Source organism: Euleptes europaea, chromosome 13, assembly GCF_029931775.1.
Source record: "Euleptes europaea isolate rEulEur1 chromosome 13, rEulEur1.hap1, whole genome shotgun sequence".
Classification (NCBI taxonomy): Eukaryota; Metazoa; Chordata; class Lepidosauria; order Squamata; family Sphaerodactylidae; genus Euleptes; species Euleptes europaea.
In genome coordinates this window covers 11,336,673-11,360,344 of record NC_079324.1, presented here as the reverse complement: position 1 = coordinate 11,360,344, position 23,672 = coordinate 11,336,673, and the positions used below count along the sequence as shown (strand labels likewise).

At 43.9% G+C, this 23,672-nt stretch overlaps 1 protein-coding gene across 1 annotated transcript in view; it reads left to right on the top strand.

The window, feature by feature from the left end:
- COL4A5 (collagen type IV alpha 5 chain) overlaps positions 1 to 23,672 on the top strand; it is a 191,677-nt gene that overhangs the window by 35,745 nt on the left and 132,260 nt on the right. Inside the window, exon 4 of the mRNA XM_056858951.1 lies at positions 14,101 to 14,160. Within this exon, the coding sequence (XP_056714929.1) occupies positions 14,101 to 14,160 (60 nt within the window). The remainder of the gene's footprint in view (positions 1 to 14,100; positions 14,161 to 23,672) is intronic.

Below are 23,672 nucleotides of genomic sequence, written 5' to 3'. Positions count from 1 at the left end.
GGGTGCCTTAGGCGCAGTGGGCCCCATTGTATTGTTGCCTGCCTCAAGATGAAAGATTGCGAGGCAGAATTGTGGCTACTGGAGTTGCAAAAATCTCAGCAAGTCTGAACAGAATGAGCATTGTCCAGACTTCAAAGAGATGGAACTTCAAGATGTAAAGGAACCTCTGCCACGTAATTTAACCTTTCAAAAATAATGCTGGTCACAAGAATTTCTTAACAATATACCCATGGAGTTCCCTCCCCCTTTTTAAATAAACCATGGAATCTCACAGAAGGTTTTAAAAAGGCCAGACAAAGGTAGGGTTGAGCTGGAATGGGGGGCTCCCTATTTTGCCCCTTTGAAAAGGGATGTCTCCCATTTGACAGGTTTTTTTTTTTTTTAGGGGGTATTTAGCTTAATAAGGTGGCACTCCACACCCCAAAGTCCAGTACTTCTTAGCAAGTACTTCTTAGCCTAGGGAGGGGGAAAGACCAAACTTTTGCAGTTAAAGGCAATTTTACCAATGTTCTTTTGGAGAACACTTCGTCCTTCCCACTCTATCCCTGTCACCTCTGTGGTCATTTTCCACCGAACTGTGTTTTTGACAGTGAAAATCCCATGCCTGCATTAGTGTGATGGAAGCAGGAACACCCACCCTCTTTTCCTCCCAACAGTTTTGTGGTGTGAGTCACCTTGTCTCCATCATGAAGTGAATGAAAGTGTCAAACATGGATAAAACAAAGTCCGTTTATTTATTTTAAAATATTTATTAGCTGCTTTTCTTCCTTTTGGAACTTAAGTTGAAATAGAACATAGATAAAATGCAAAAAATAAAATACATTAAAAACATCAAACCCAAAACTTAAAATTTCAATTCAGGATTGCTAGTACACTTCACCAAATGCAGTCCTAAATAAAACAATTTTCTACTGTTCTAAAGATCAAGCTGCATCTCCCTGGGGAGGATGTTCCATAATCGTGGGGCTGCCATTGAAAAGGCCTTTTCTCTCAGGTGCCCACCAAATGAGCTTCTTTGATCATAGTCCCTGTGATCATAGTACCTGGGCAGGAAGAAGGAGAAGACTGTCCTTCAGGTACCCCAGTCTCAGGTCATGTAGGGCTTTAAAGGTCAAGACCTTGAACTGGGCTCCGGAGTGGATCAGTAGCCAGTGTAATTGCTGTAATATCAGGGGTCACATGCTCTTGATAGCTGGCCCCAACCAGCAGTCTAGCCGCAGTGCTCTGGACTAACTGCATCCACCAAGCAGTCTTCAAGGGTAGCCCCACGTAGAGTGTGTTGCAGTAGTCCAGTCTAGATGTAACTTAGGCATGGAACATTGCGGCTAGATCTGACTAAACCAAGAATGAACACAGGTGACACACCAGCCAGTGCTTGGTGAAAGCACTCTGAACCACCGCATCCACCTGATTTTCAAAGGTGACTGCTGTGTCAAGTAGTACTCCCAATCTGCGAACCTGGCTTTTCAAGGGGAGTATAACCCCATGCAAGGGGTTTTTTGGCAGAGGAGAGGATAGAATTTTGTATTCTTCAGAAAGTCAGACTGCAAAGACAAACCCACCATGTACTGCCTGAAAGCTTTTGAGGTGAATTTTTGAATTCTAAACTGGAACCTGACCGCTTTTCTGTGCTTGCACTCCCTAAGCCTAAAGTGTGTGTCTTTTGTGATTGTATAGACTCGAGAGGTCAGCGTCTCTCTGCGGCAGAATTCCTTTACAAGCCTGTCAGTTTCCTGAGGTGCTCATCATGCCTGGACAGGTGGGAACCCCCCACCACCACAATGTGCTGAAGATAAGCATCAAAAGCTTTTGACTTGCATAAGGAGGGAATCCATAGCCAGGAGACTGTGCAGGTGTTCAATATTCCCTTGCTGATTTGTAATCCTGGTTTGTAGGGCAAGGCTAAATCCTTGGCTTATTGATACAGATGTAATGGGCGACTGGAGCTTGCTGAAGAACAGGAAATAATGAATTCGCTTGTGGTGCGCAAGGGGGAGGGCAACAGCTTGTGAGCCCTCCTCCTTCCAGATGCATTCATGTAGTGCCAGTCTGTGGTTTAGCACTTGATGTCTGAATGATGCTTGGGGTTGGCAGCATGCTTTGATACTGTACGTAGTAACTTGGTAATGCAATTCTTAGATTCTTACGGGGTAATTTTTGGTCCTTTCACCCCAGAATCTTCCTTGACAGGCTTTGCAGGATTGCTTTATGCAGGCTAAGCATGAAATCACTGCGGAAGTGACAATACAGGTGCTAGGTGCACAAACCCAGGATCTTTCCTCAGAGGGCGCAAGAAAATGCACAGCAGCGTATCTTTCCACCCCAGGGTGATGAAACGGATGATCTCTAATTGACTGTCCTGCTATTGCAGTCACCAGGGATTGCTTCCAGCCTGCATGTTGCATTGGACAAGGTCCTATTGACTTGGGTTCCCACATCTGAAAAATAATGGTGTTATTGCAAGATCCAGAACAATTGTTTCGATCCACCAGAGTGGGACTTCCCTGCTCCTACTACAGTCCAGAATGGTGCTCCCAGGGGACGGGAGCCACAGGAACCACAGTGACTTGTGTGTCTGAGGGCCATCATGGGACCGAGTCTGCAACACACACACACACCCCATTCCTGCACGCATGGAAATTCTCCAGTGACCGTGAAGCCTCTTCTGGACTAGAAATTCCATGGGTGGTGAATAATAAGATGGATTAAAGTGGTAGAGAGAGGACCCAGCTTTTTCTATGCCTTAAGGCAGGGCTTCTTAAACTTTTTCCACTCGCAAACCTGGGTATATAGGTATGTATATCAGTAAATGTTTGGTTTGTATAACTATTTTATATTGCCAAATTTTTCATGACCCCCACATTCAGTTACGTGATCCCAGATGGGGTCGCTATCCACAGTTTAAGAAGCTTTGTCTTAAGGAAGGCTCTTCACCAACCCTTAAATTCAAGGAGGAAAATCTTTACAGTTGTATATAGCAGGAGGGGACTTGGACTGAAATGTCACGTTGGTGTGAGCAAAAGGGCTTTCTTTTGAAGTGAACAGGGCGAGAGAGTTAATGTGTGTACATAGAGAAGGGCCCTTCAAGATATCCTTTTTTGGGACTTTTTCTTGAGAGGAGGAACTAATGCTGCAGAACCCATTTGGCTGTTGAATGGGGAGGATAATCACCGGTGCGCAAAATCCCTTGATCACCCTGTTGAGTGAGTGTTTAGTGAGGCAATGGGTTAAAGACCTTCTGCAAATATTTGTGGAATACCACACTTTTACTTCAGAGATTTACTGTCTGAGTACCTGTAGGGTCTTGCTGGTTTTGTTTCCCTTGGTCGGTATCCTCACTCAGCCTGAAGCATAATTTCAGACATCTTAGTACAGTTCCTCGAATTGGTACCTCCTGCATTTAGAGGTTACCAAACAAAACAAGCTTTGCTTTTTTTTTGTGTACTCTTGTCTAATCCCTTCTGGACTTGCATGAATTGTTCTTTATTTAAAAGGCAAGGCTGAACAAAAATGTATTGAATTCAGTAGGCTGTGGTAAAATTGGGGTGGAGGGCACATGGCTTAGTGTTAGAGCAAATACCTGGTACGCAAAAGGTCCCATGCTCAATCCTTGGCATCTCCAGTTAAAGGATCTCAAGGATCAGACAGTGAGAAATCTTTCACCGGCTGAGACCACAGGGAGAGCAGCTATCAGAGTCTACAGTTTTGAGCTCAATAACGACTTGGTTGAATCCATCTTCATAATATCCTGTGGCAGGGGTCCTCAACCTTTTTGAGCCTGCGGGCACCTTTGGAATTCTGACCCAGTGGTGGGTAGAACCACAAAATGGCTGCTAAAGGGGCAGACCCCCACACAGAGGAGGAACTCAAGTGGAAAAGAGAAGAGGGGTAAATTAACAAATAATTAGGAAAGAAGAATGAGGGAGAATAAACCCAACACTGTGGTGGCCGCCACTGCTAAAATGACGTTATTTTAATCTGTACAGCCAATCAGAAGCCTTTCTGGGCAAGGGCACCACATTGGAGACCCCTGTCCTATGGCATCTGCTGACCTTAGTGGACATCTTTATATTTGATTATGCCTGAGGAATGGAATTGGCATCTTTCTGATAATTGATCAGGTTATCCTGATTTAGTTGTTCTCTGGTTCCTCCTTTGACGGGTGATGTGGAGTCGAGAGTATCTGTGGTTAAAGTCATCCCTGGTAACAAATCCAAGGGAGGAGAAATCTGATGAGGGTCACAATCCTTAAACAAAAAACTGCATGGTTGTTTTTTTTTGGGGGGAGAGGGGGGAGTCGTAATAATTTTTAGAAATTCCTAAAGTGTGTGTGTATTTGGAGGTGGAGAAATGATCTTTATTCAATACTTGTTTATTTAATTAATTTATACCTCAATACTCCAGTGGAGACCCAAGGCAGTTTACCTGCTTCTCTCCTCTATTTTATCCTCACAGCAACCCTGTGAGGTATGTTAGGCTGTGTGTATGTGACTATTTGAAGATTGACAGTGCAATCCTGGGAATTGCAGAGGCCGGGGACGGTGCTGCATCTCCACAGAGGTTTCCCGCCTGCCGTGGGAAAAAAAAGAGGGTTTAATTAAAAAAAAAAAATCTAAAATGGGGGAAAGGGATCCATTGCAAACTGATGCTGCCCCACCCAAAATGGTGCATTAGGAGGCATCCCCAGCGTCAGTGGGATTAGGAAGTTGCCTAATGGCAGCTCTGTTCCCTGGAACACCCTGGGAACGCCTCCTGGGATGCTGAGGGCTTTGCTGCCACCGTGGTCCAGGGGAGCTGGCGTAAGTGTCCCTATGCCGGTGTCTGTGTCACTTTGCACAGCGCAAGTGGCACGGATGCCGGCATAGGGGTCACGCCGGCTCCTAAGAGCATTCGGCTCCCCCCCTTCAGGATTGCACAGAAAGTCACTGAGACACCGTCAGAGCCCATTTTAATCACACAAACTAGTGGCCTGGTGTAAATATAATGGCATATAGGATACCTTCATGGAATTCTCTCACCACATTTTCAATTCAAACAAAAAAAGAGCCCCTGCGCCTGTCTGATTATGCTGTCTGATTCGTTGCCTAGTTTTCCACCTTTTTGTCTTTCACTTCCTACTTACCTTGGAGGAGAATTGGGTAGGATTTCAATAAGCCTGTCTAAGGCAGTACCAGCAGAGACCTAATTTAATTAGTGGGAGCTCTTTTGTTCCTTGTAGTCTTTGGGTGGTGCATCAGGTTTCCCCCCTAAAGCTTCAGGTTAAAGTTCTAACTTTAATTATATGAAGCTATAAATAATCAGGTGAGACAGCGGGTGTGCTGAATTGGCATCTGGAGGCAGTAATGGGCTGGGCGATAGCCAATAAACTGAAGTTTAATCTAGATCCGACTGAGGTCACCTAGGGAGGTGGCGAGCTCCCCCTCTCTGGCAGTCTTCAAACAGTGGCTGGACGAACACTTGTAAGGGATGCTTTGGCTGAGCCTGCATTGAGCAGGGGGTTGGACTAGATGGCTGTATGGCCCCCTTCCAACTCTATTAGTCTACGTGCTGTTGATCAGTGCTGCAGCTTGGGGACCCAAAGGCTAACGGGTGGGTGGGTGGGGGAATGAAGATGTTCATGTGCTAGAAGACAAAGCGGATGTGAGGAAAGATGAGCATTGTCACTAGGAGCCAGCCAATCCCCGTCGCCGCTCCCAGCATCTCAGGGGCTGCCCCCTGGAACTACTGCTGGCTACGTCTGTCTGGAAGGCTGTGTTGGGCATAAGCCATGCCCATTGTGTTCTCGCACATTAACAGACCCAACAGTGCTTGCACTGATAGCTTGGACAGCGCGAAATGATCTGGTGGTCTCCTATTTGATATTTGCTGTTTGATATGTGTCTCTAATAATACTAGAATGTGGGGTCATCTGCTGAAGCTGGAGGGTGAGAGATTCAAAACAGATAAAAGGAAGTATTTCTTCACACAACACATAGTTAAATTGTGGAACACAATCACCCCAGGATGTGGTGATGGCTGCCAACTTGGAAGGCTTTAAAAGGGAAGTGGACATGTCCATGGAGGAGAGGGGTATTCATGGGTACTAGTAAAAATGGATACCAGTCATGATGCACACCTGTTCTCTCCAGGGTCAGAGGAGCATGCCTATTATCTTAGGTGCTGTGGAACACAGGCAGGATAATGCTGCTGCAGTCATCTTGTTTGTGGGCTTCCTAGAGGCACCTGGTTGGCTACTGTGTGAACAGACTGCTGGAGTTGATGGGCCTTGGTCTGATCCAGCATGGCCTTTCTTATGTGTGCCTATCATTGATATAGCTAATGCTCTTGAGTCCAGAGTCATCAGCCTGTTTGGAATGGAGCTGCATTGTCTCTGAAGGAGGTGGTCTTCAGGATGGTGGTAGATCTCTTGAGGATGGTGGTAGATCTCTGTAGGTATCATCCATATCTCATAGCAAGCATATTCAACCAACTTGAGGATGGTGGTAGATCTCTGTAGGTATCATCCATATCTCATAGCAAGCATATTCAACCAACTGTGTGGATGGTCCACCAGCTGAGGCCCTTGTTTGAATAGCAAGATCTGGCCTCAGTTGCTTGTGTTCTGATAACATGCAGGGTTATGGTCCTGTGATGGACAGTAGAGGCTGGGGACGGCACTGCTGCGGCACCTCTACAGAGGTTTCCCGGCTGCCCCAGGGGGATGAAGCTGCTTTTCAAGACAGTTGGGAAACTTAAATAGATTTGGCTGGGGAAAGTGCTGGGAAACTTCGGTCCCATGGGGCACACATCTCACTGGGGTTGAAAGAATGGCACTGGCTGCCAATTAATTTCTGGGTGCTCGTTCTTATTTTTTCTAAGGTCTGCACTATCTTAAAAGGACTGCCTGCTCCCTTGTTTTTATTTATTTAAAACCTTTGTACCCGGCACTTCCAACACAATAATCTCAAGGGTCCTGGCTGTCCTCTGAATTTCCCATGCCATGTGCCTTCACCATCTTGAGGTGTGGTGGGTATCTAGTGGTGGTAGGGCCTTCTTTGTTCCGACACATTTCCCTTGAAACTCTTCCCTCTGCAGCTGATTGCTTCATGCTAAGCATATCTCAGATGCTAAGCAGGATCAGCCCTGGTTAGTACTTGGAGACCTCCAAGGAATACCAGGGTCTCTGTGCAGAGGCAGGCAATGGCAAACCACCTCTGAACATCTCTTGCCTTGAAAACCGTACGGGGACGCCATAAATTGGCTGCGACTTGACGGCACTTTATATACACAAGCATGTTGCACGCTCTCATCACCAGGCAGAAATGCTACTGTTCCTCTCAACCCCCATGATTTGCATGCCACTAATTTGAGGAAGGATGGAAGCGCTTATTGATGCTTCCTGCTGCAATCTCTGCTCTTTGATGAAAGTTTTATCGCCTTGTGTGTTTTATAAAATTCTGTAAAACATTTTTGGGTTTTAAAAATAATAATAATAATAGTTGTTGTTGTTGTTGTTTCTAGCCCAACTTCCTCAGCCAAGGCCAGGGTGGGTAACAGCAATAATATCAAATATTATTCACACACATATATATCAATAAAACATTCAAAACAATAAAAGTATACAATTGTACAAACTGTTAAAACCACAGATAGCACACAAATTAATATAGTACCCTCTGCATCATACCAGGCAGGCAGAGAGACCCCCTCTAGTGCAAAGTACCCCAATTCCACCAGGCCGGCACCAGGGCTGAAAAAGCCCTTGCTCTTATCAAGGACAGCTGCACACTCTTAGGGCCGGGTACCACCAACAAGTTGTTATCAGCAAAACAAAATGTCCTTCGGGGGCTGTACCAGGAGAGGCGGTCCTGAAGATATGAGGGTCCCAGACCTTGTAAGGCTTTAAAAGTCAAAACCAGCACATTAAACCTAATCCAATACTCCAGCTGGCGGAGCACTGGCTGTATATGTTCTGTATAGGCACATACACAACAAAATATCAACTACACAACAGTACAAACAAAACAACCATATTGTAACCTCATATCCAGTATAAAAGATAATACGATCAAGTTATGGCAATGAAAACCAAAACACACACAACAAAGGAAAGAGAGAGAGAAAGGTGTGTGTGCTTCCCTTTAAGATGATTGAGACTTTACATATTCATTTATTTTAAAAAAAATTATTCTCTGATATAACTATTCAATATCTTATTCAAAATTTTCATGCAAGGCCCTCCAGTCATTAAAGAAAATTCTTTAATGAGCTGTGCTCTTGAAATTCTGTTGAATAAATTATAAAACTGTTCCAAATCATAATATTGTCGAAGGCTTTCACGGTCAGAGTTCATTGGTTCTTGTAGGTTATCCGGGCTGTTCCAAATCATAAAGTCATCTTTCTTTTTCCTCCCCAAATTAGTCTAATCTTATTTGTTAAATTTTCAAGTGCCACTATATTCCTTAGTTTATCACTCGACCTATCTAAGGAAACCCCTTTAGCACTTTTCCAACAATGGGCAATAAGCATTTTAGCTGCAACTAATAAGAGGTTAATAATAATAATAATAAGTGTTGGTTTTTATATGCTGACTTTCTCTACCACTTAAGGCAGAATCAAACTGGCTTACAATCACCTTCCCTTCCCCTCCCCACAACAGACACCCTGTGAGGAAGGTGGGGCTGAGAGAGCGTGACTGGCCCAAGGTCACCCAGCTGGCTTTGTGTGTAGGAGTGGGGAAACAAATCCAGTTCACCTGATTAGCCTCCGCCGCTCATGTGGAGGAGTGGGGAATCAAACCTGGTTCTCCAGATCAGAGTCCACTGCTCTTAACCACTTCACCACGCTGTTTTTTGTGTACAGTGGGTGTTTTTATTGATAAATAAATTGAGTAAAGCTAGTTCAGTAGTAGGATTTATTGATTCCTGAGTTATTTTAGCAATGTCCAAATATACACATTTTTCCTGCATATTCTGGATACTGTTTAGCAAGCGTCCAAAAAATGCAGGGGTATAAAAGACCTACATGGGCTATCCTAGGGGGTTACCGCATTTTGTATTCCCAGCGATGTATTAAGAGTTTGAAAATGTTATAAAAAACATTGCTTTAAAAGGGTTTTTGGATACCACGGCTTATAAATGGTTGGAAGACGTCTTCACAGCTAAAGGGGCCAAACAAAGTGTGAACAGTATTTTTTATAACGTTTTCAAACTCTTAATACATCGCTGGAAATACAAGTGTGGTAACCCCCCTAACTAGAGTAAAATACCACCTTTGAAAGGAAGCGCTGGAATATTTGCTTCCAATCCTTGGTATTTAGTTCTGTTTCCCAATTCTTTTTAATCATCTGCACCAGAGTTTGACCCTGATTTAATAATAGTGATTAATTTCTCTTCTTGCATCTCTATATTCCGAATAAAATCTTCAAATTCAGTTAGTGGTCTATTTAATTGATCTTTAATGTCCTTCTTTTGTAGAAAATGTTTTTGGTATTCTTAGAAATGCTTTTGCTGCTGGCAGTGGCTTTGGTTTATTTTACTATTTGTATTTTTAACTTTTGGAAGCTACCTATGGGAGCCTTTTTGCTTGTTATTTTAAAGCAAAGTAGAACAACAGCATTTAAAACATAACAGTCTAAATTAATTAAAATATACTTAGCATACTAAAAATAAAGAGAAATAATGGAACTGATTGATCCTTTCTCTCTCTCTCCACCCCTCCCAACTCATGTGTAAACCAAGGATAAGACTGTGTTCTCATACTACCAAATGGCTTTCTGAAATAGGCCAGACAAAACCCAGAAATTCCATAAACCTCTTAAATGTTGGCCTTTCCCTTTAAAATTCAAAGGCTTCCTCACATTGATTAACACTATGCATTCTGCATAAAAACTCTGTCAAGTCAGAGGAAGAACTGTAGTTCTATGCTGATTTCTGGTCCCTCAACTAATTTTGGGTAACTGAGTTGGGAAACACTGAAGGATTGGGAAGCTACCAGTTGGAGTGGGGATAACTGGATCAGTGGCTCAATGTAGGATAAGGCTGCTTCCACAAGTACACAATTCCACGTGCTTGACTTGGCATCAGTCTTGAGGACATGCTAAAGATTAAGATGTTGTATTTCAGGCTGACCTGGATGGCCCAGGCTAGCCCAATCTCGTCAGATCTCGGGAGCTAAGCTGGGGTCAGGCCTGGTTAGTATTTGGATAGGAGACCACCAAGGAAGTCTAGGGTTGCTGTGCAGAGATAGGCAATAGCAAACCACCTCTGAATGTCTCTTGCCTTGAAAACCCCACAAAGTCACCATATGTCAGCTGCGACTGGACAGTACTTTCCACCACCACCATTTCAGCAGACAGAAGGAGTTTTCCATGGCAATCCAGAGAGCAAAGATGGCCCTTTATTTTTATATATTTATTTTATTCTATGTATAGTATGTCTTTCTTGCTGAGACTCCAAGCGGATTACAGAATTTAAAGTCAATGCAATAGGAATGGTGTAAAACACAAAATAAGCCATATGGTAAACTTGGATTACAAAATTAGGACCCAATGCAGTAAGAACCAGGCGTTGCTGCATATGCCAAACGGTGCCATGGCCTGAAGCTTTATATAAAAATGCCCTCCTAAACAATTCCATTTCACGGATTCTGCAACACTAAAGATCTTGGTTTTAAATGGCTTGAAAATCGGGATGCATGTGACCCCAGAACGTTTTGGCAGGGCTAATTGGAGGCTAGTTGTGTGGGTGTTCAAGTTTTAAAGTGGAAACTCCCAGTGGAATCTGTGAGAAGCAGGGAGATGAACCTCCTGAGTGACTGTGAACACACTGAGCGTTGCTGGGATGGCCAGAGCTGCAAACATCTTTTGTGTGCATGGAAATGCCTCAAGCATCACTCTCTCCCAAGTTTGTACAGGTGACTGGAACTCTCCGTCTGGGGCATGTTGTTTTGCTTAGGCACAGAGCCCGGCCATTCCCAGTGCCAGGTAGGCAAGAGGTCCAACCTCTTAGCATTGTTTTGATTTTAAAAAGTAGTAAATTCACATATGGCCAGACAAGGGATGTCTGGAGCTGACCTGCCTTTTGCTTGAGCAAAACCTCCCTTGGTACAGAATGTTCTCTCTTCAGGCTTAGCTGCTTGCTTGCTTTTCTTTCAAAATCCTCTAAGGGTTTGCAGACTTAAAGCTGTACTCTGTTAGTTGCAAGTCAACTAAATAATCGATGCTAGCTGCAAAAGCAACCCTGGCAAGAGATGAGCAGAGGTGGTTTGCCATTGCCTGCCTATAGGGATCAACGCTGGACTTCCTTGGTGGTCTCCCATCCCCTGCTTAGCTTCTGAGATCTGACAAGATGAGGCTAGCCTGGGACATCCAGGCCAGGGCTTTTTGTACTTAGCACGCCCTAATCCAAATTCAACTTGCCATCACAGAGGCTATCGGGGAAAGAAGAGAAGCAGCCAGTGATTCCTCCATCGTGCCTGAACCATGCTCTAGCCGAGAGACCCCCCTTCCAACTCATCACAGCAGCCCCCTTGCAAGGGAGGGCTGGAAGCAGCCAGGATCTTCTCCCCTGAATCCGGATCCAGCTCCAGAGTCTCTCAGCCCTGTTTTTTAACTGTAAACCACTTTTAAGAATCCTTGCGCTGAAAAGCAGTTCCTAATAAAATTAATTAAATCGACTTCTGCATAACCTCCTTTATTCCCCCTTAACGGCTATTCTGGGGCTTTTCCATCAGACTCATCAATTTACCCTTCCTCTTGTTGTTCTTGTCGTTGCTTTTTTATCTGAAGAACGTTGATGAATCTGAAAGTGGACTTTCTTCCTTGTGACTTCCTAAATGGTTCTAATAAAGGTGTTGTGCATTGCTTGGGTGTGGGTTCCTCCCCTTAATAGGCAAACCTGCTGTTCTTGTCCTTTAAAAAAATATCTTCTACATGATAACAGTTTGTTAAAATGGCTTATGATGTGGATTTTGAAACCATTTTGATAAAATTTTAACAGTAGAGTCTTAGCTACTTGCGTACACAGTCTTATTAACCCGTTCTTTTTGACACTGAACATCTGATTGCAAACTTGTGTGTGCTACACTGAGTATGTCAGATGGAGGCTGATTTGGAGAGAGGGAGAAAGTTAGGGGATTCTAATTTTCATTTGGTAGGTAGGGTAACTTTTACGGGGTAGTGGTCAATCTTGAATAACAGTTTGTTTCACTCTTACTGTGCTAGTCCTGGTTAGCAATATACTTAAATGCTTCGCAGTAATTCTGAAATACCTCAAATAGTAGTTTCATTTCCTGATGTGGAAATGGAGGCTGAAAGGGCACAGCTTAACTCTGTGGTTTATATGGGTGTCAAGCTACAGTCAGCGAAGTCCATGTCCAAACTCTTAAGCCTTGCATCCGGCTAACATGGCTATTCAGTGCAAGAGGAACTGTGTGTTGAGTATTGGATTGTGTTTTTCTTCATAATTCCAGTAATTTTAAATTTTAAAAAAGAGGCTTTAAAATAATCTCTGGGGCTGCCTGTTTAATCCAGGCTGCTTGCGCCTTCTCCAAGACGCAAATGATTTGTAGATGTTGGTTATTAAATGATGGACAATTTGGGTGATAAATGTAATTGTGTAAGGCATAGGTAACACGGGTTGGGGAAAGTGCCATCAAGTCACATTTGATTTATGGCGACCCCACAGGGTTTTTGAGGGAAGAGGTGAACAGAGGTGGTGTGCCATTATCTGCCTCTGTGCAGCAACCCTGAACTTCCTTGATGGTGTCCTATCTAAATACTGAACAGGGCTGAGCCAGCTTAGCTTCCAAATTCTGACCAGGTTGGGCTAGCCCGGGCCATCCAGGTGAGGGCTAGGTAACCAGAGGAAGAATGAAATAATCTTTCCCTCAGAAGCAGCTGGATCTCCCAATTGTGAGCAGAGATCGCCACCTATTGTTTGATGCTCTTGCTGCAGCTGTTTCTGGTTCCAGATGTTACTCAAGCCAGTTTGCCGACAAAAATAACCACTCACGAGAGTGGTCTGCTTGTATGAGCTGAGTAATACTGGAGAATGAATCTGTTCTTCCCCTCTCTCCTGGCAGGGTGATTTTGAGGTTGAAATGTCTCTTGCAGCTCTGTGGAAGAAGGGCTGTGCTAAGTAAAGCAGGGCTGCAAAACAGGTGGAAAACCTTTTGATGGGTGTTTATATAGAACACAATCAAATAACATGTGCTCAATTGATTCAGTCTCTCTTAGTGGACATGCACATAGTCTGTTTGTATGGTATGTATGGTTCTTTTATGTTCCCTCCAATACTGCAAAGGGTAAGGTGTTACTTCTGGCTAATGTAAATGCCCTTCTGGCCCTATTAGAGTCCAGAAATGTCAATAGGCTGCCGGAGTAGCTATATATCTAACATTTTCAGGCGAGATAAAGCCTGGAGCAGCCGCGATGTCCAGTTGTCTCTCTACGTCAGTCACCCTCTGCTTAATTTCTGCACTTGCATGCTCCAGTCCTAGGTCCAGAAGAGTTTGAGGGAAAAAGCCAACTTTTTGGAGGGACCTTAAAAGGCCCCTAAACCAATTGGACTGAAAGTTATAAGATTAGAGGGAATAAACCTTGAGGATTCCTTTTGATGTGTTGATTAAGAAGGCATCCCAAAGATTGTTCATTCCATGCATACTCTTAGATGGCACCCTATGTGTAAGAGAGGCCTGCATTCAAGCACTTTATTTTTTACAATAAACATTTGTATTAAAATTTAACTAATACAATTAAAATATTAAAATAAATGTATTAAAGTAAATGTCTCACTCTCAGCAAATGGTAATCCCTCAAATAATGTAGTTTTTAGTGCTTTGTTATTGTTTCAATGTAAAAAATTCCAGGACAAGAAACAATAATTAAAGCCAAATGCAATACGATGTCAATAAAACTAAGGCTACAGAAGGAAGTTAACAGCAGTGTACAGTTGGCCATCATAACTCTACGGCAGTGTTGCCTGTATGCAAATTTGAAATTGTCTTTCTTTTAAGGATTAGCACTTACTTGTGATTACCCTCCCCTCCCAGTTGCGGTACCTTTGGGAATCATGTTCATGGAGGACCACCTAATGTATTTATTTTCATTCCCTTGTCTAGGCTTGCCATGGATGCGTTTCAGGATCCAAATGTGACTGCAGTGGAGTGAAAGGAGAAAAGGTAAGCATTGGAGTATCATTGTTTTTGTGTTTATTGTTTAAGCACAATGCAGCATATTGGAGCGCTTTATAGTTTCCTGGCTCCCTCTGGATCCCTATTTTTGGAAAATCAACATGAAATTGGTGACTTCCCATTTATCCAGAAGGTGGTAGCAGGAGACCTTCCCTGGGAATTTACAGTGTGGTTTTGCAGTGTTTGATCTAGTCTCTCATGTTGTACAACCTGCAATCACTGATAAAGCTATTCATGGACATTGGGTTGTTCCATTTTTTCTTTTCTTTCCTATTGAATTTTCTCCTTTTTTGTACCAGATAGGTAGCTGTGTTAGTCTGTTGCAGCAAAACATAAGCTTAGCAGCACCTTAAAGACTTAACATTTATTCCAGTGTGAGCGTCTGTGAGACGGTGCTCCCTGTTATTATATCTGAAGAAGACAGCTCTGTCTGTTGTGACCTCAGGCTTCCTGGTCCGCTGGTCTCCTTGAGAGCCAGGACTTAGCCTGCAAATTATCACTTGGCAGTATCTGGAGCAAGATCTAGCACCCATGGGCTGTGGCCTTGTGAACTGATTGATCCAGCAGAGTTCCGTTCCTCTGCCCCCAGCTTAAATAGACTGAGGAAAAGCAGCCTCATCTGTGCTGGAGGCAGTGTCTGGAACACTGCTGGTGAAGTCTCAATTAGGCCAGAATCCTATGAAGAACTAGGCCTTGTCTAGGTGTTGCACGGGCTGCTAACCTTGGCATGCGCCTCCTCTCAGCTATCTCAACACAAGCCTGCTTTCCCCGCTACTGCTGCTGGGTGAAGGCGGATCCTGGTGGGCTCATGGGCCAGGCCCTGGGCTGGTAATTAGTTGCCCCAGAGTCGTTGGGGGGGGGGCAGAAGGGAGTTCTGTTGGAGGAGCCCCAACGGCACACTCCTCAGGTACAGCCTCTCCCTTAGCAATTGTATTTTTTTCTGAACTAACTAGCAAGTACCAAATCTCACAGGAGTTTGCCAACCCAGGAGCTCTGCCATCCTCTCCCATATGATCCTGCCAGTCATCCAAGATAATCATTGGGCCACCCTACCTTTAAAAAGATAAGGTGGGTGACAACTGGCAAACAGTCATAACCTTTGCTGGATATGCTTTCCTGGTGTTCTATTGGTTGCCTTGCAGACAAGAAAAAAAGGAGGCCGCACCAAAACAAAACGAAGGCAAAAAACCCCCATAATAATTGGTGCAAGGGAATGATTTTTTAATAAATTCCGTAAACCCTATGCATTTCGCAAAGGCTTCTTCAAGGGGATCTTTCTTCATTTCTGCATGGGACGCGGAAGTGGAGAAAGGTCGCCCTGAAGAAGCTTGTGCAAAACGCATAGGGTTTACGGAATTTATTAAAATATCATTCCCTTGCACCAGTTATTGCATGGGGTTTTTTTTACGTTGCAGACTCCACTTTTTCTACTCCCTTTTATTGCTGGTAAAAAAAAACCCTCAAAAATACCAAAAGTATTTTTCGGGGGAGGGGGGTGTTCCTGTTCGGCTTCAGCTGAATGCATACCCCTAACTCTAAACCATTGATACTTGCTCAGCAACTTGGAAGCCACAGGTGGCTCTTTGACATGCCACCTGTAACTCTTCTTGGCACTGTACCCCTGGTGTGGCACCTGTCACACGTCCCAAGAAAGTGAGCAAGGTCGTGGCGCTGTAGTGTTTGTGGATGGCAGGTGGCTCCCACCTTGAAACACTTGCCACCTCAGGGGCCGGAGGACAGGTAAGCTGCAAACCATAGGCATCATGTCAGGGATGGATGTGAAGAGTCCATCCTTTCCAACAACCTCCCACCACACCCTTCTTCACAGCATCTGCACTTTCATTCCAACGTCCAGGTTTTTGGTGGGAGGAGGTCAAGCTGGCCACGGAGAAAAGAGAGTCAAACCACCCAGGAAAACAGCAATCCAGCTTGCTCTCCTCTAGGAATGTTGGCAGTCTCACTCTCTGGCTGGAGCTGCTGTACCTCATGCTGAGGAGACAGCAAGAACACCCAAGAGGGAAGCCCTTCCCCTCACTCAGACAATGGCAACTGCCATGCTAGCGGGCCATTATCAGCATACACCAGTTGCTCGACGAGTATGTATCTGCGGATCCTTGGAACTGGAGGATCTTCCTCATTATGTCTGTCTTGTGTTTCTTGCAGCCATTTTAGGTCGGCTAGCCCAACATTCAGTGGCAGGCAAAACCATTTCTTATCTGCTGAGGATCACTATGTCGTCAATGTGGTGTTACTTTTATGCATTGACAGCCAAGAAGATTTGTGCTAAATTCTCGCCCTGATGCAATCTGTGTTATGCCCTGGTCCTGATAATTTTAAAACTGTTTTTAACCTTGCTGGGTTTTCTTTTATTGTTATATTTATTACTGCCCGGGCAGTTGTTTTTGCTATATTGTTATGGCCTTTGGCCTTACACAATAATTTTTACCTGCCTACCTACCTTCCCCTCACTCCTGGTACTCAAGGGATGTCCAAAGTTCAACCATGGTGTGTGTGTGATAGCACTGCATACTCAAAAGTAATCTGGCAATTTATATATTTAATTTTAATAGTTATATCTTACGTTGTATGTGTGTGGTGGAGTGGTATACAGGGTATACACTAATTATATAGCTCCTTTGGTTGATGGTAATAGCAAGCATGGCTCTCCTTCAGTTACAGAGTGAGAACCACTGCTGTAACCATTATAAACACTTGCCCTCAGATCATTAATTCAAGCTCATTTCTGTTCAAAGAGGCGTTTGGGAAGTTTCCTTACAGTTACAGGGAAGTTTCCTTACAGTTCCTTGGAGGCAGGCCCTTTCCTTTCTGAGTACACCAAAAATGTATTTACATTACCTTTTGATGGCTGGGTTGTTGAAAGTTTTGGGTTAGTCTGATTTTTTTCTGGGAATGGGCAGGAAATAAATGTGTATACTACTCTGCAGTGTTCCAAAAAAAAAAAAAAAAAAAAAACTAGCTTCTGGTTCATTAGCTAGCTAATTAGCATTTTGCTCATAGTATTCGGTATTGCCCTGACCTGAATGACCCAGGCTAGACCAATCTTGTCTCTAAAGCTAAGCAGGGTTAGCCCTGGTTACTGTTTGGATAGGAGACCACTGAGGAAGTCGAGGGTTGCTATGCAGGGACAGGCAGTGGCAAACTACCTCTGAATGTCTCTTGACTTGAAAACCCCATGAGGGTTTGCCATAAATCAGCTTAAACATGGAGGCACTTTCTACCACTATTCAGTGTAAGTAAGTAAATATTTATTACAGTCCCAGACCAGAATGCTACTATATACATAGAATTAAACATGTAACATAGGCTGTAAATATAAATATCATGTCTTCAGTCAAACTCGGTATGATTGATAATCACTCGTCATCAGTAAAATATAGAATAAAATAATACTAAAACATGAAGATGAGTAAAAGAAGATATATAATAATATCTGCTTATGATCCTTCTTGAACCTATGTAACCATGATTTTCTGATCTTTAAGACCAGCCAGCCAAATTTTGCGACCTTAAAAGTAATCTCCTGATTCTTATCTGATAACATACTATAAAGGTAAAACATTCTATTCTTCCCTGGAGAGCCCTTCATTATAGGAACAATCAAAGCATCCCAAATATGTTTGCAGATTTTACAGTAAATAACAACATGTTCTAAAGATTCAGGATGCCCCTCTTTACTTAAACAGTCACATTCTTCAAGAGGAATCCTTTTGTACCTACCTTCCAGAATAGCTGAAGGAAGTGCATTATAACACAACAAAGTAAATGCTCTCCTATAATCTGGATTGTCTAGATGGAAAATGTAAGACGCTGGAAGTATTTTATTAAAAGTACTAGTATCAAATAAACTGCTTTTAACCCTATTCAAATCATGTTACCTTTCGACTTCTAATCTCTGTTTTACCAAAGCCTTAGCCTGGACATGATCCATCGAGACAAGGAATTCTCGCTCTGAGGAGGAGGGCATCTTGAAACATTGGGTGATTCCCACTGGTATCTCAGGGAGGCAGGATCAGATTTAAACTTCCTGTCTCCTGGTCTGGAATTGCCCCTTCCCCAGTTCATTTCCTGCCTAGCACAGGGAGAGCAGCTGCAAAGTAGCTCTCTGGTGCAAAATAAGTTTCATTTTTACTTTAGAAAACACTTTATTCTCTCCTTTTGCTCTCTGCTGCAAATAGCTCTTTTCATAAACCTACCTTACTCTATTCTTTCTTTAAAATTCTTACTTTCATTCCTAATCCCATATCTGAGCTGGCTTTCACCCTCTCTCCTCTCAACCTTGTCCTTCTCTGCCGTTTCTTTTTCCCTCTCAGTATTTTTCCTCCCACCAAAACAAAATGGTGGATTGGTAGCACAGAAGGCATATTCAACTCTGAAGGAGACCCGGATGAATACACTTGCAGCCTAGTTGCAGAGGAGCAACAAAACCTCCCGCAGCCGTTTTCAGGCAAAAACAGAGGAGAGCCAGGGCAAGGAGTGATGAAATCTCCCGCAACCGTTTTCACAGCATAATGGAAGAAGAGAGCCGATGCCAGGGGCGACAAAACCTCCCGCAGCCATTTTCACGGCATAATGGAGGAGAGCAGGGGTGAGCTGACCATGGCCACAGGAAAGAGCACAGACGTGGCAACCGGTAAAGGCCTGGCAAATAAAGCCCCCCCCCCCCGGCTAACAGCTTGGTCCTGCGCAGCCTTGAGAGTACACCAGCTCTCCAGAGGGCAGCCTTTTGAAGCAGATGGCTCCGGCTGAGTTTTTCATCGAATGGTAACATACCACCATCCCATCTCCAGCAGCAGCCACTGAGGGGGCACCCAGCCTGGCATGCCGATTACTGTGAATGTATAAGTGTCCAAGAGAAGGGGTTGCAGTTTCTCAAATGCCCTCCCCCCTCCACGTTCATTAGGGGAATGCAGGGTTCTTCCCCAAGTCCTTTTGCAAAGACTTTATGATCAGGAAAGCATAAGGATGGGACCTCACGCTTATCAAGGCCAGTTCCATGGGTAAGGGTCCAGTAAGGCAGCTAGGAAGTTTATCCCTTTGGGCACCCACTCCAGCCACAAGGTGCAGTATGCTCCCTTCCCCCTCCCACCCCTCATGATGGGGTAAGGGAGGAAAGAAAAGTTCCTTCAAAGGGAAGAACTGACAAATTGAGGTGTAATGACCAGTCTCTCTATGTAGAGGAGTACTATTCCCATAAGGCTTGGTCTGGTTGAAAATTTAAGACTTGGGAGGAGCCAGAGCAAGGCATCTTGGCCTAGAGCTCTAAGGTTTTCACATACGAATAGCCTCAGTCAAATTAGTACTGCTTCCAGCATGTCCCTTAAGGCTTGGTCTGGTTCCAGCATGTCTGAGTCACTGGTCAAGCCAAGGGGTGGGTGGGGGGAAGGAAACCACTGTCAAGCACTACTAACATTACCAAAGGGCCTTATATCTTCATCCCCCACACCTTGGTTATGCCATAGGTGACATTGGGAAGGCGCTCACTAGAGGAACTCCTATCTCAGGTTTACGATCAGCAGATGTCTGGGGTTCAACCAAGATTTCTTGGTTAGGAGAGCTCTCTTAGCTCCTGAAAAGGCTCACAGGCACTAGTGGTTGATATTCAAACAGCAGTGTCCTTAGCCATCATCACTAGAGCTGTGTTAGCCTGTACCAGAGGTTATGTTAAACTCAGGACTGTCACGTCCCAGGGGCAAGTTGTGGTCTCACAAGGGTCTCCTTCCTTTACTGTATCTCTGGCATAATGATTTCCTTACCCTTGGCAGCCACCTTCCCCTAGCAAGGAGAAAGGCAGACACTACAGTTCAGGGCATGATGAGCCTATCTGCACACAAAATAATGTTTATGTCCAACCCCCTGAGGTACCCAGAGATGAGGAAAAGATCTTGGCTTCCATCACATCCTCACCCCAATAATCAAAACTGGTAATCTCTCAGAGCTCCATTCTCCACCAGGACCACTTCATTTGATCCTGATGGTCATTCAAATGCAGCCTCAGCTGTCCTCGGCCTAGTTCTATATGGAGTGACCCAAAAAGTGCCTCCTTACTGTCGAGTGCAGGCTAACTGACTCGGGTTGACCAGGCTAGCTCGAGCTCCTCACACCTTAGGAGCTAAGCAGGGATTTGTGCCCTTGTTGATATTCTGCCCTCGTCAGAATAGACTGCTCTCTGATAACTCTGCATAACAAGCTAGGAGGACACAGATCTCTTCCCTTGCCAGGAAAGTACAAAGAAAGTACAGACACCAGGGCTATTTCCTTCCCATCCTTACCTAAGACGCCCGTTCCTTCCCACAGAACATACACAGGGATAGCCCATAGTAAAGGTGGAATGGCTAAGCCATCAGTTCACAGACAAATGATTAGTCATTCCAGTTTCCTCCAACAGGCAGTGCCCAGACTGGGCTTCCACAGGCGGGCCTATCTGTGCTAGCCTCTAATCTCTACGGGCCAGAAATTTCTCCTGATATCACCTTACAAGGGTGGAATGGAAGGGACGGATGCCTCTCTTTTTTTCTCCTTGGTATAAGGCCTAACACTTTTGTTTTTTCTCCTTTATAGAGTATTCCATGAGCCTGAGAAGGTTCTGATAGGAACAAGCAGTAGCCGTATTCGTTTACCTATGTGGACTAAGGTAAAAACATGGTTTCCGTCTGGGGTAAATTGGTCCATATAAGAACCGTGGAGACTCCCAGTATGCCAGGATTTTTACACATGGTCTACTTTTGTTCCCTGATCCAGACTGACTGCTACCAAGCACCTGGTTATTGAATGAAACTGGCAGTGACTAGTGGGAGATACTCCGGTCGTGGCAAGTGCTTCTAACACTTGTAGATCTACCTCTCAGAGGATATGCTCTCTCTCGAAGAACGTGCGTCCTCTAGCATATGGAACCCTAAGTTATTAGGTCTGGCAGTTTCTAGCGCTCCTGAAGAAAGGCTTATGCCAGGGTGCCCAGTTCTTCACCTTGTGCAGACAAGTGACAACCACTGCTGCATTAACTCCTGGTATAGCAGGACATAGTGGCCAAAATCCTAGGCCAATCCACCTTCGATATTCGGTTTCCCTCCTTGGGGGAAGGATGCATAATTCCTCTGTCAAGCTTGCCTATCGAAAAGTGAAGGAAAAGTGGAGCCGCACTAGGTGTAGAGTGTGCAGTAATGCCTGTTTGATACATTGTCCAATATTATGACTGATGGACTCTCGAGACTTCATCCTTTAGGTGTTTTCTAAGGTTTCCTTATGAAATTTGAAAGACTGACAGACTGACTCACTCACTCGGCTCTACTAAGTCTCGCCCCGACACCAGTTGTGTCAACCCACAGGGTACCCAAACTGAGAACTCTGTTATTCAGGAATGTTCTATGTGTGTATGTATTTCTTAAAGCCGGGGTAGTACAGTGCCCTGTTCCTACCTTCATCCTTTAAGGAGACTGCTCAGTTTATAAGGAATGACTATCCCATCTTCCTTATTCTGTCCACAGCCATAACATGGCAAGGGGAAGGTGTGACACATGCTCGACCTGCAGGTTTTGTTCATGCTTATATCAGTTGCAACCAATCCATGAGTAGGTCCAATGTTTCGTCCCTTCTCGGACCTTCCTGAACGAAGGAAAGGTTAAGTCTCGAGAGTCCATCAGTCATAATATTGGACAATGTATCAAACAGGCATTACTGCACACATTACTACTACACCTAGTGCGGCTCCCCTTTTCCTTCACTTTTCAATAGGCAAGCTTGACAGAGGAGTTATGCATACAACAAAGTGGTCTCCAATATTTGCCTTAGTCAGACAATACTGAATACCTTCCTTAGGTTCAGCAGATGCAGCCTTCACACGAAGAGCTCCGCTACAAATGGTGGAAGAAGACTAGTACCCACCTGATAATGGGACACAGCTCTTGGAGATCCCAATGTTTCAATATGCCCTCCTCCTCAGAGCGAGGACAGACCTTGGATTACTTACTGTGAAGGTTCCGTCTGCTCTGAGGTAAGGAGGGCATCTTGCCCAGCCCTAAAATGAATAAGATCGACAAAGAAGTCAGTAAAATGACAATATGGTTGCAAAGCTTACACTGCACCTAACGGGTACAGATTGACGTTCAAGTCATGGAACAATCTCAAATCAAGCTTTAAGAGTATAGGGAGAACAACAACCTGGGTCAATTAGTGATCCCCTGCAATCCTTCTATTGTCCTTCTGTTTTTAATCATTGGCACCTATTCTGTTTTTTGTCTAGTTAGGTATGCCTCCTGGTTCCTTCCTGCCTCATTGTAGCTTGGGAAATCTTTGAACTGAGGGAGGGGTGATTCTAGACCAGGGGACGGGAAGTTGAAATTTGATCCTGCCTCCCTGAGCAACTAGTGGGAATCACCCAATATTTCAAGATGCCCTCCTTACCTCAGAGCAGAAGGAACCTTCACAGTAAGTAATCCAAGGTTTGTTTTTGTGAAAGGCCATAAAAGCCCATTTTATTTCTGAGCAACCTCAGCCAAAGAGGGATGAAATTATCCTGCAAAATTAACTGCACAATACCTTTCCGAGAAAAGACCAGTTTCAGCCAATAAAAGAATACTGCAATCCATAGCCTAGACTCTACCATGACCATGCCCACCTCTAGGCAGATAGCAGCATTAGAAACAATTGGTAACACTTGCAATATAGTTCTCAGAAAAATTGATTGAGTTCTTTATAAGAGGAACTTACTGGCCAAGATACTGAAAGGTGCCTCATATACAAGTTGAGCTAAAGATTTCGCCTTAAATTATTTAACAGCCGCGAACACATTATATCCTCCTTTAGACCCATAAAACTTCTGTATAGCACCAGCACTCTTTTATGCATTCGCTATGACATATTCTACATGGGAGTTTCTTCTTCCAGAATCCTGAAAAATTGCCCCCAAATATTTACACCAGTGAACTTGTTCAATACAAATATTATTCAAGAACCAAGAGCAGGTTTTAGGTCTTTTGCAAAGACCATTATTTTAGTCTTGTCATAATTGATCTCTAGTTGATTTTGCTGAGAATAATGGCTGAGTGAATACATAGCGCTCTTAAGGCCAATGGGAGTCCTTGAAAGGAGTAGAGCATCGTCTGCATATAATAGAATATTAGCATGTTTATTCACCAGCTACGGAGGATGGAATTCCATTTTTTAGATGTGAAATCAAATCATTAATGTAATAATTAAATATATCATCATCATCATCATCATTCCTTTATTGGCATAACAACATAATACAGAAGGGTACAAAAGGAATGAAGATATTAAAAAGTGCCCTTTACAGAATAGTTAAAAGACAGTTAGATCTAATAGCGCTGTTTGTTGATACTGCCGTCTAATTAACTGGTGGGCTTTTAAAACAAACTTTAAAAATTGTACCACCATCTCCAATATATGCGGAAAACGATTGTTCAATAAATAGGAAATGTTAAAAGAATCTGAGACATTCTGTCTATTAACCAACAGGGAGCTTA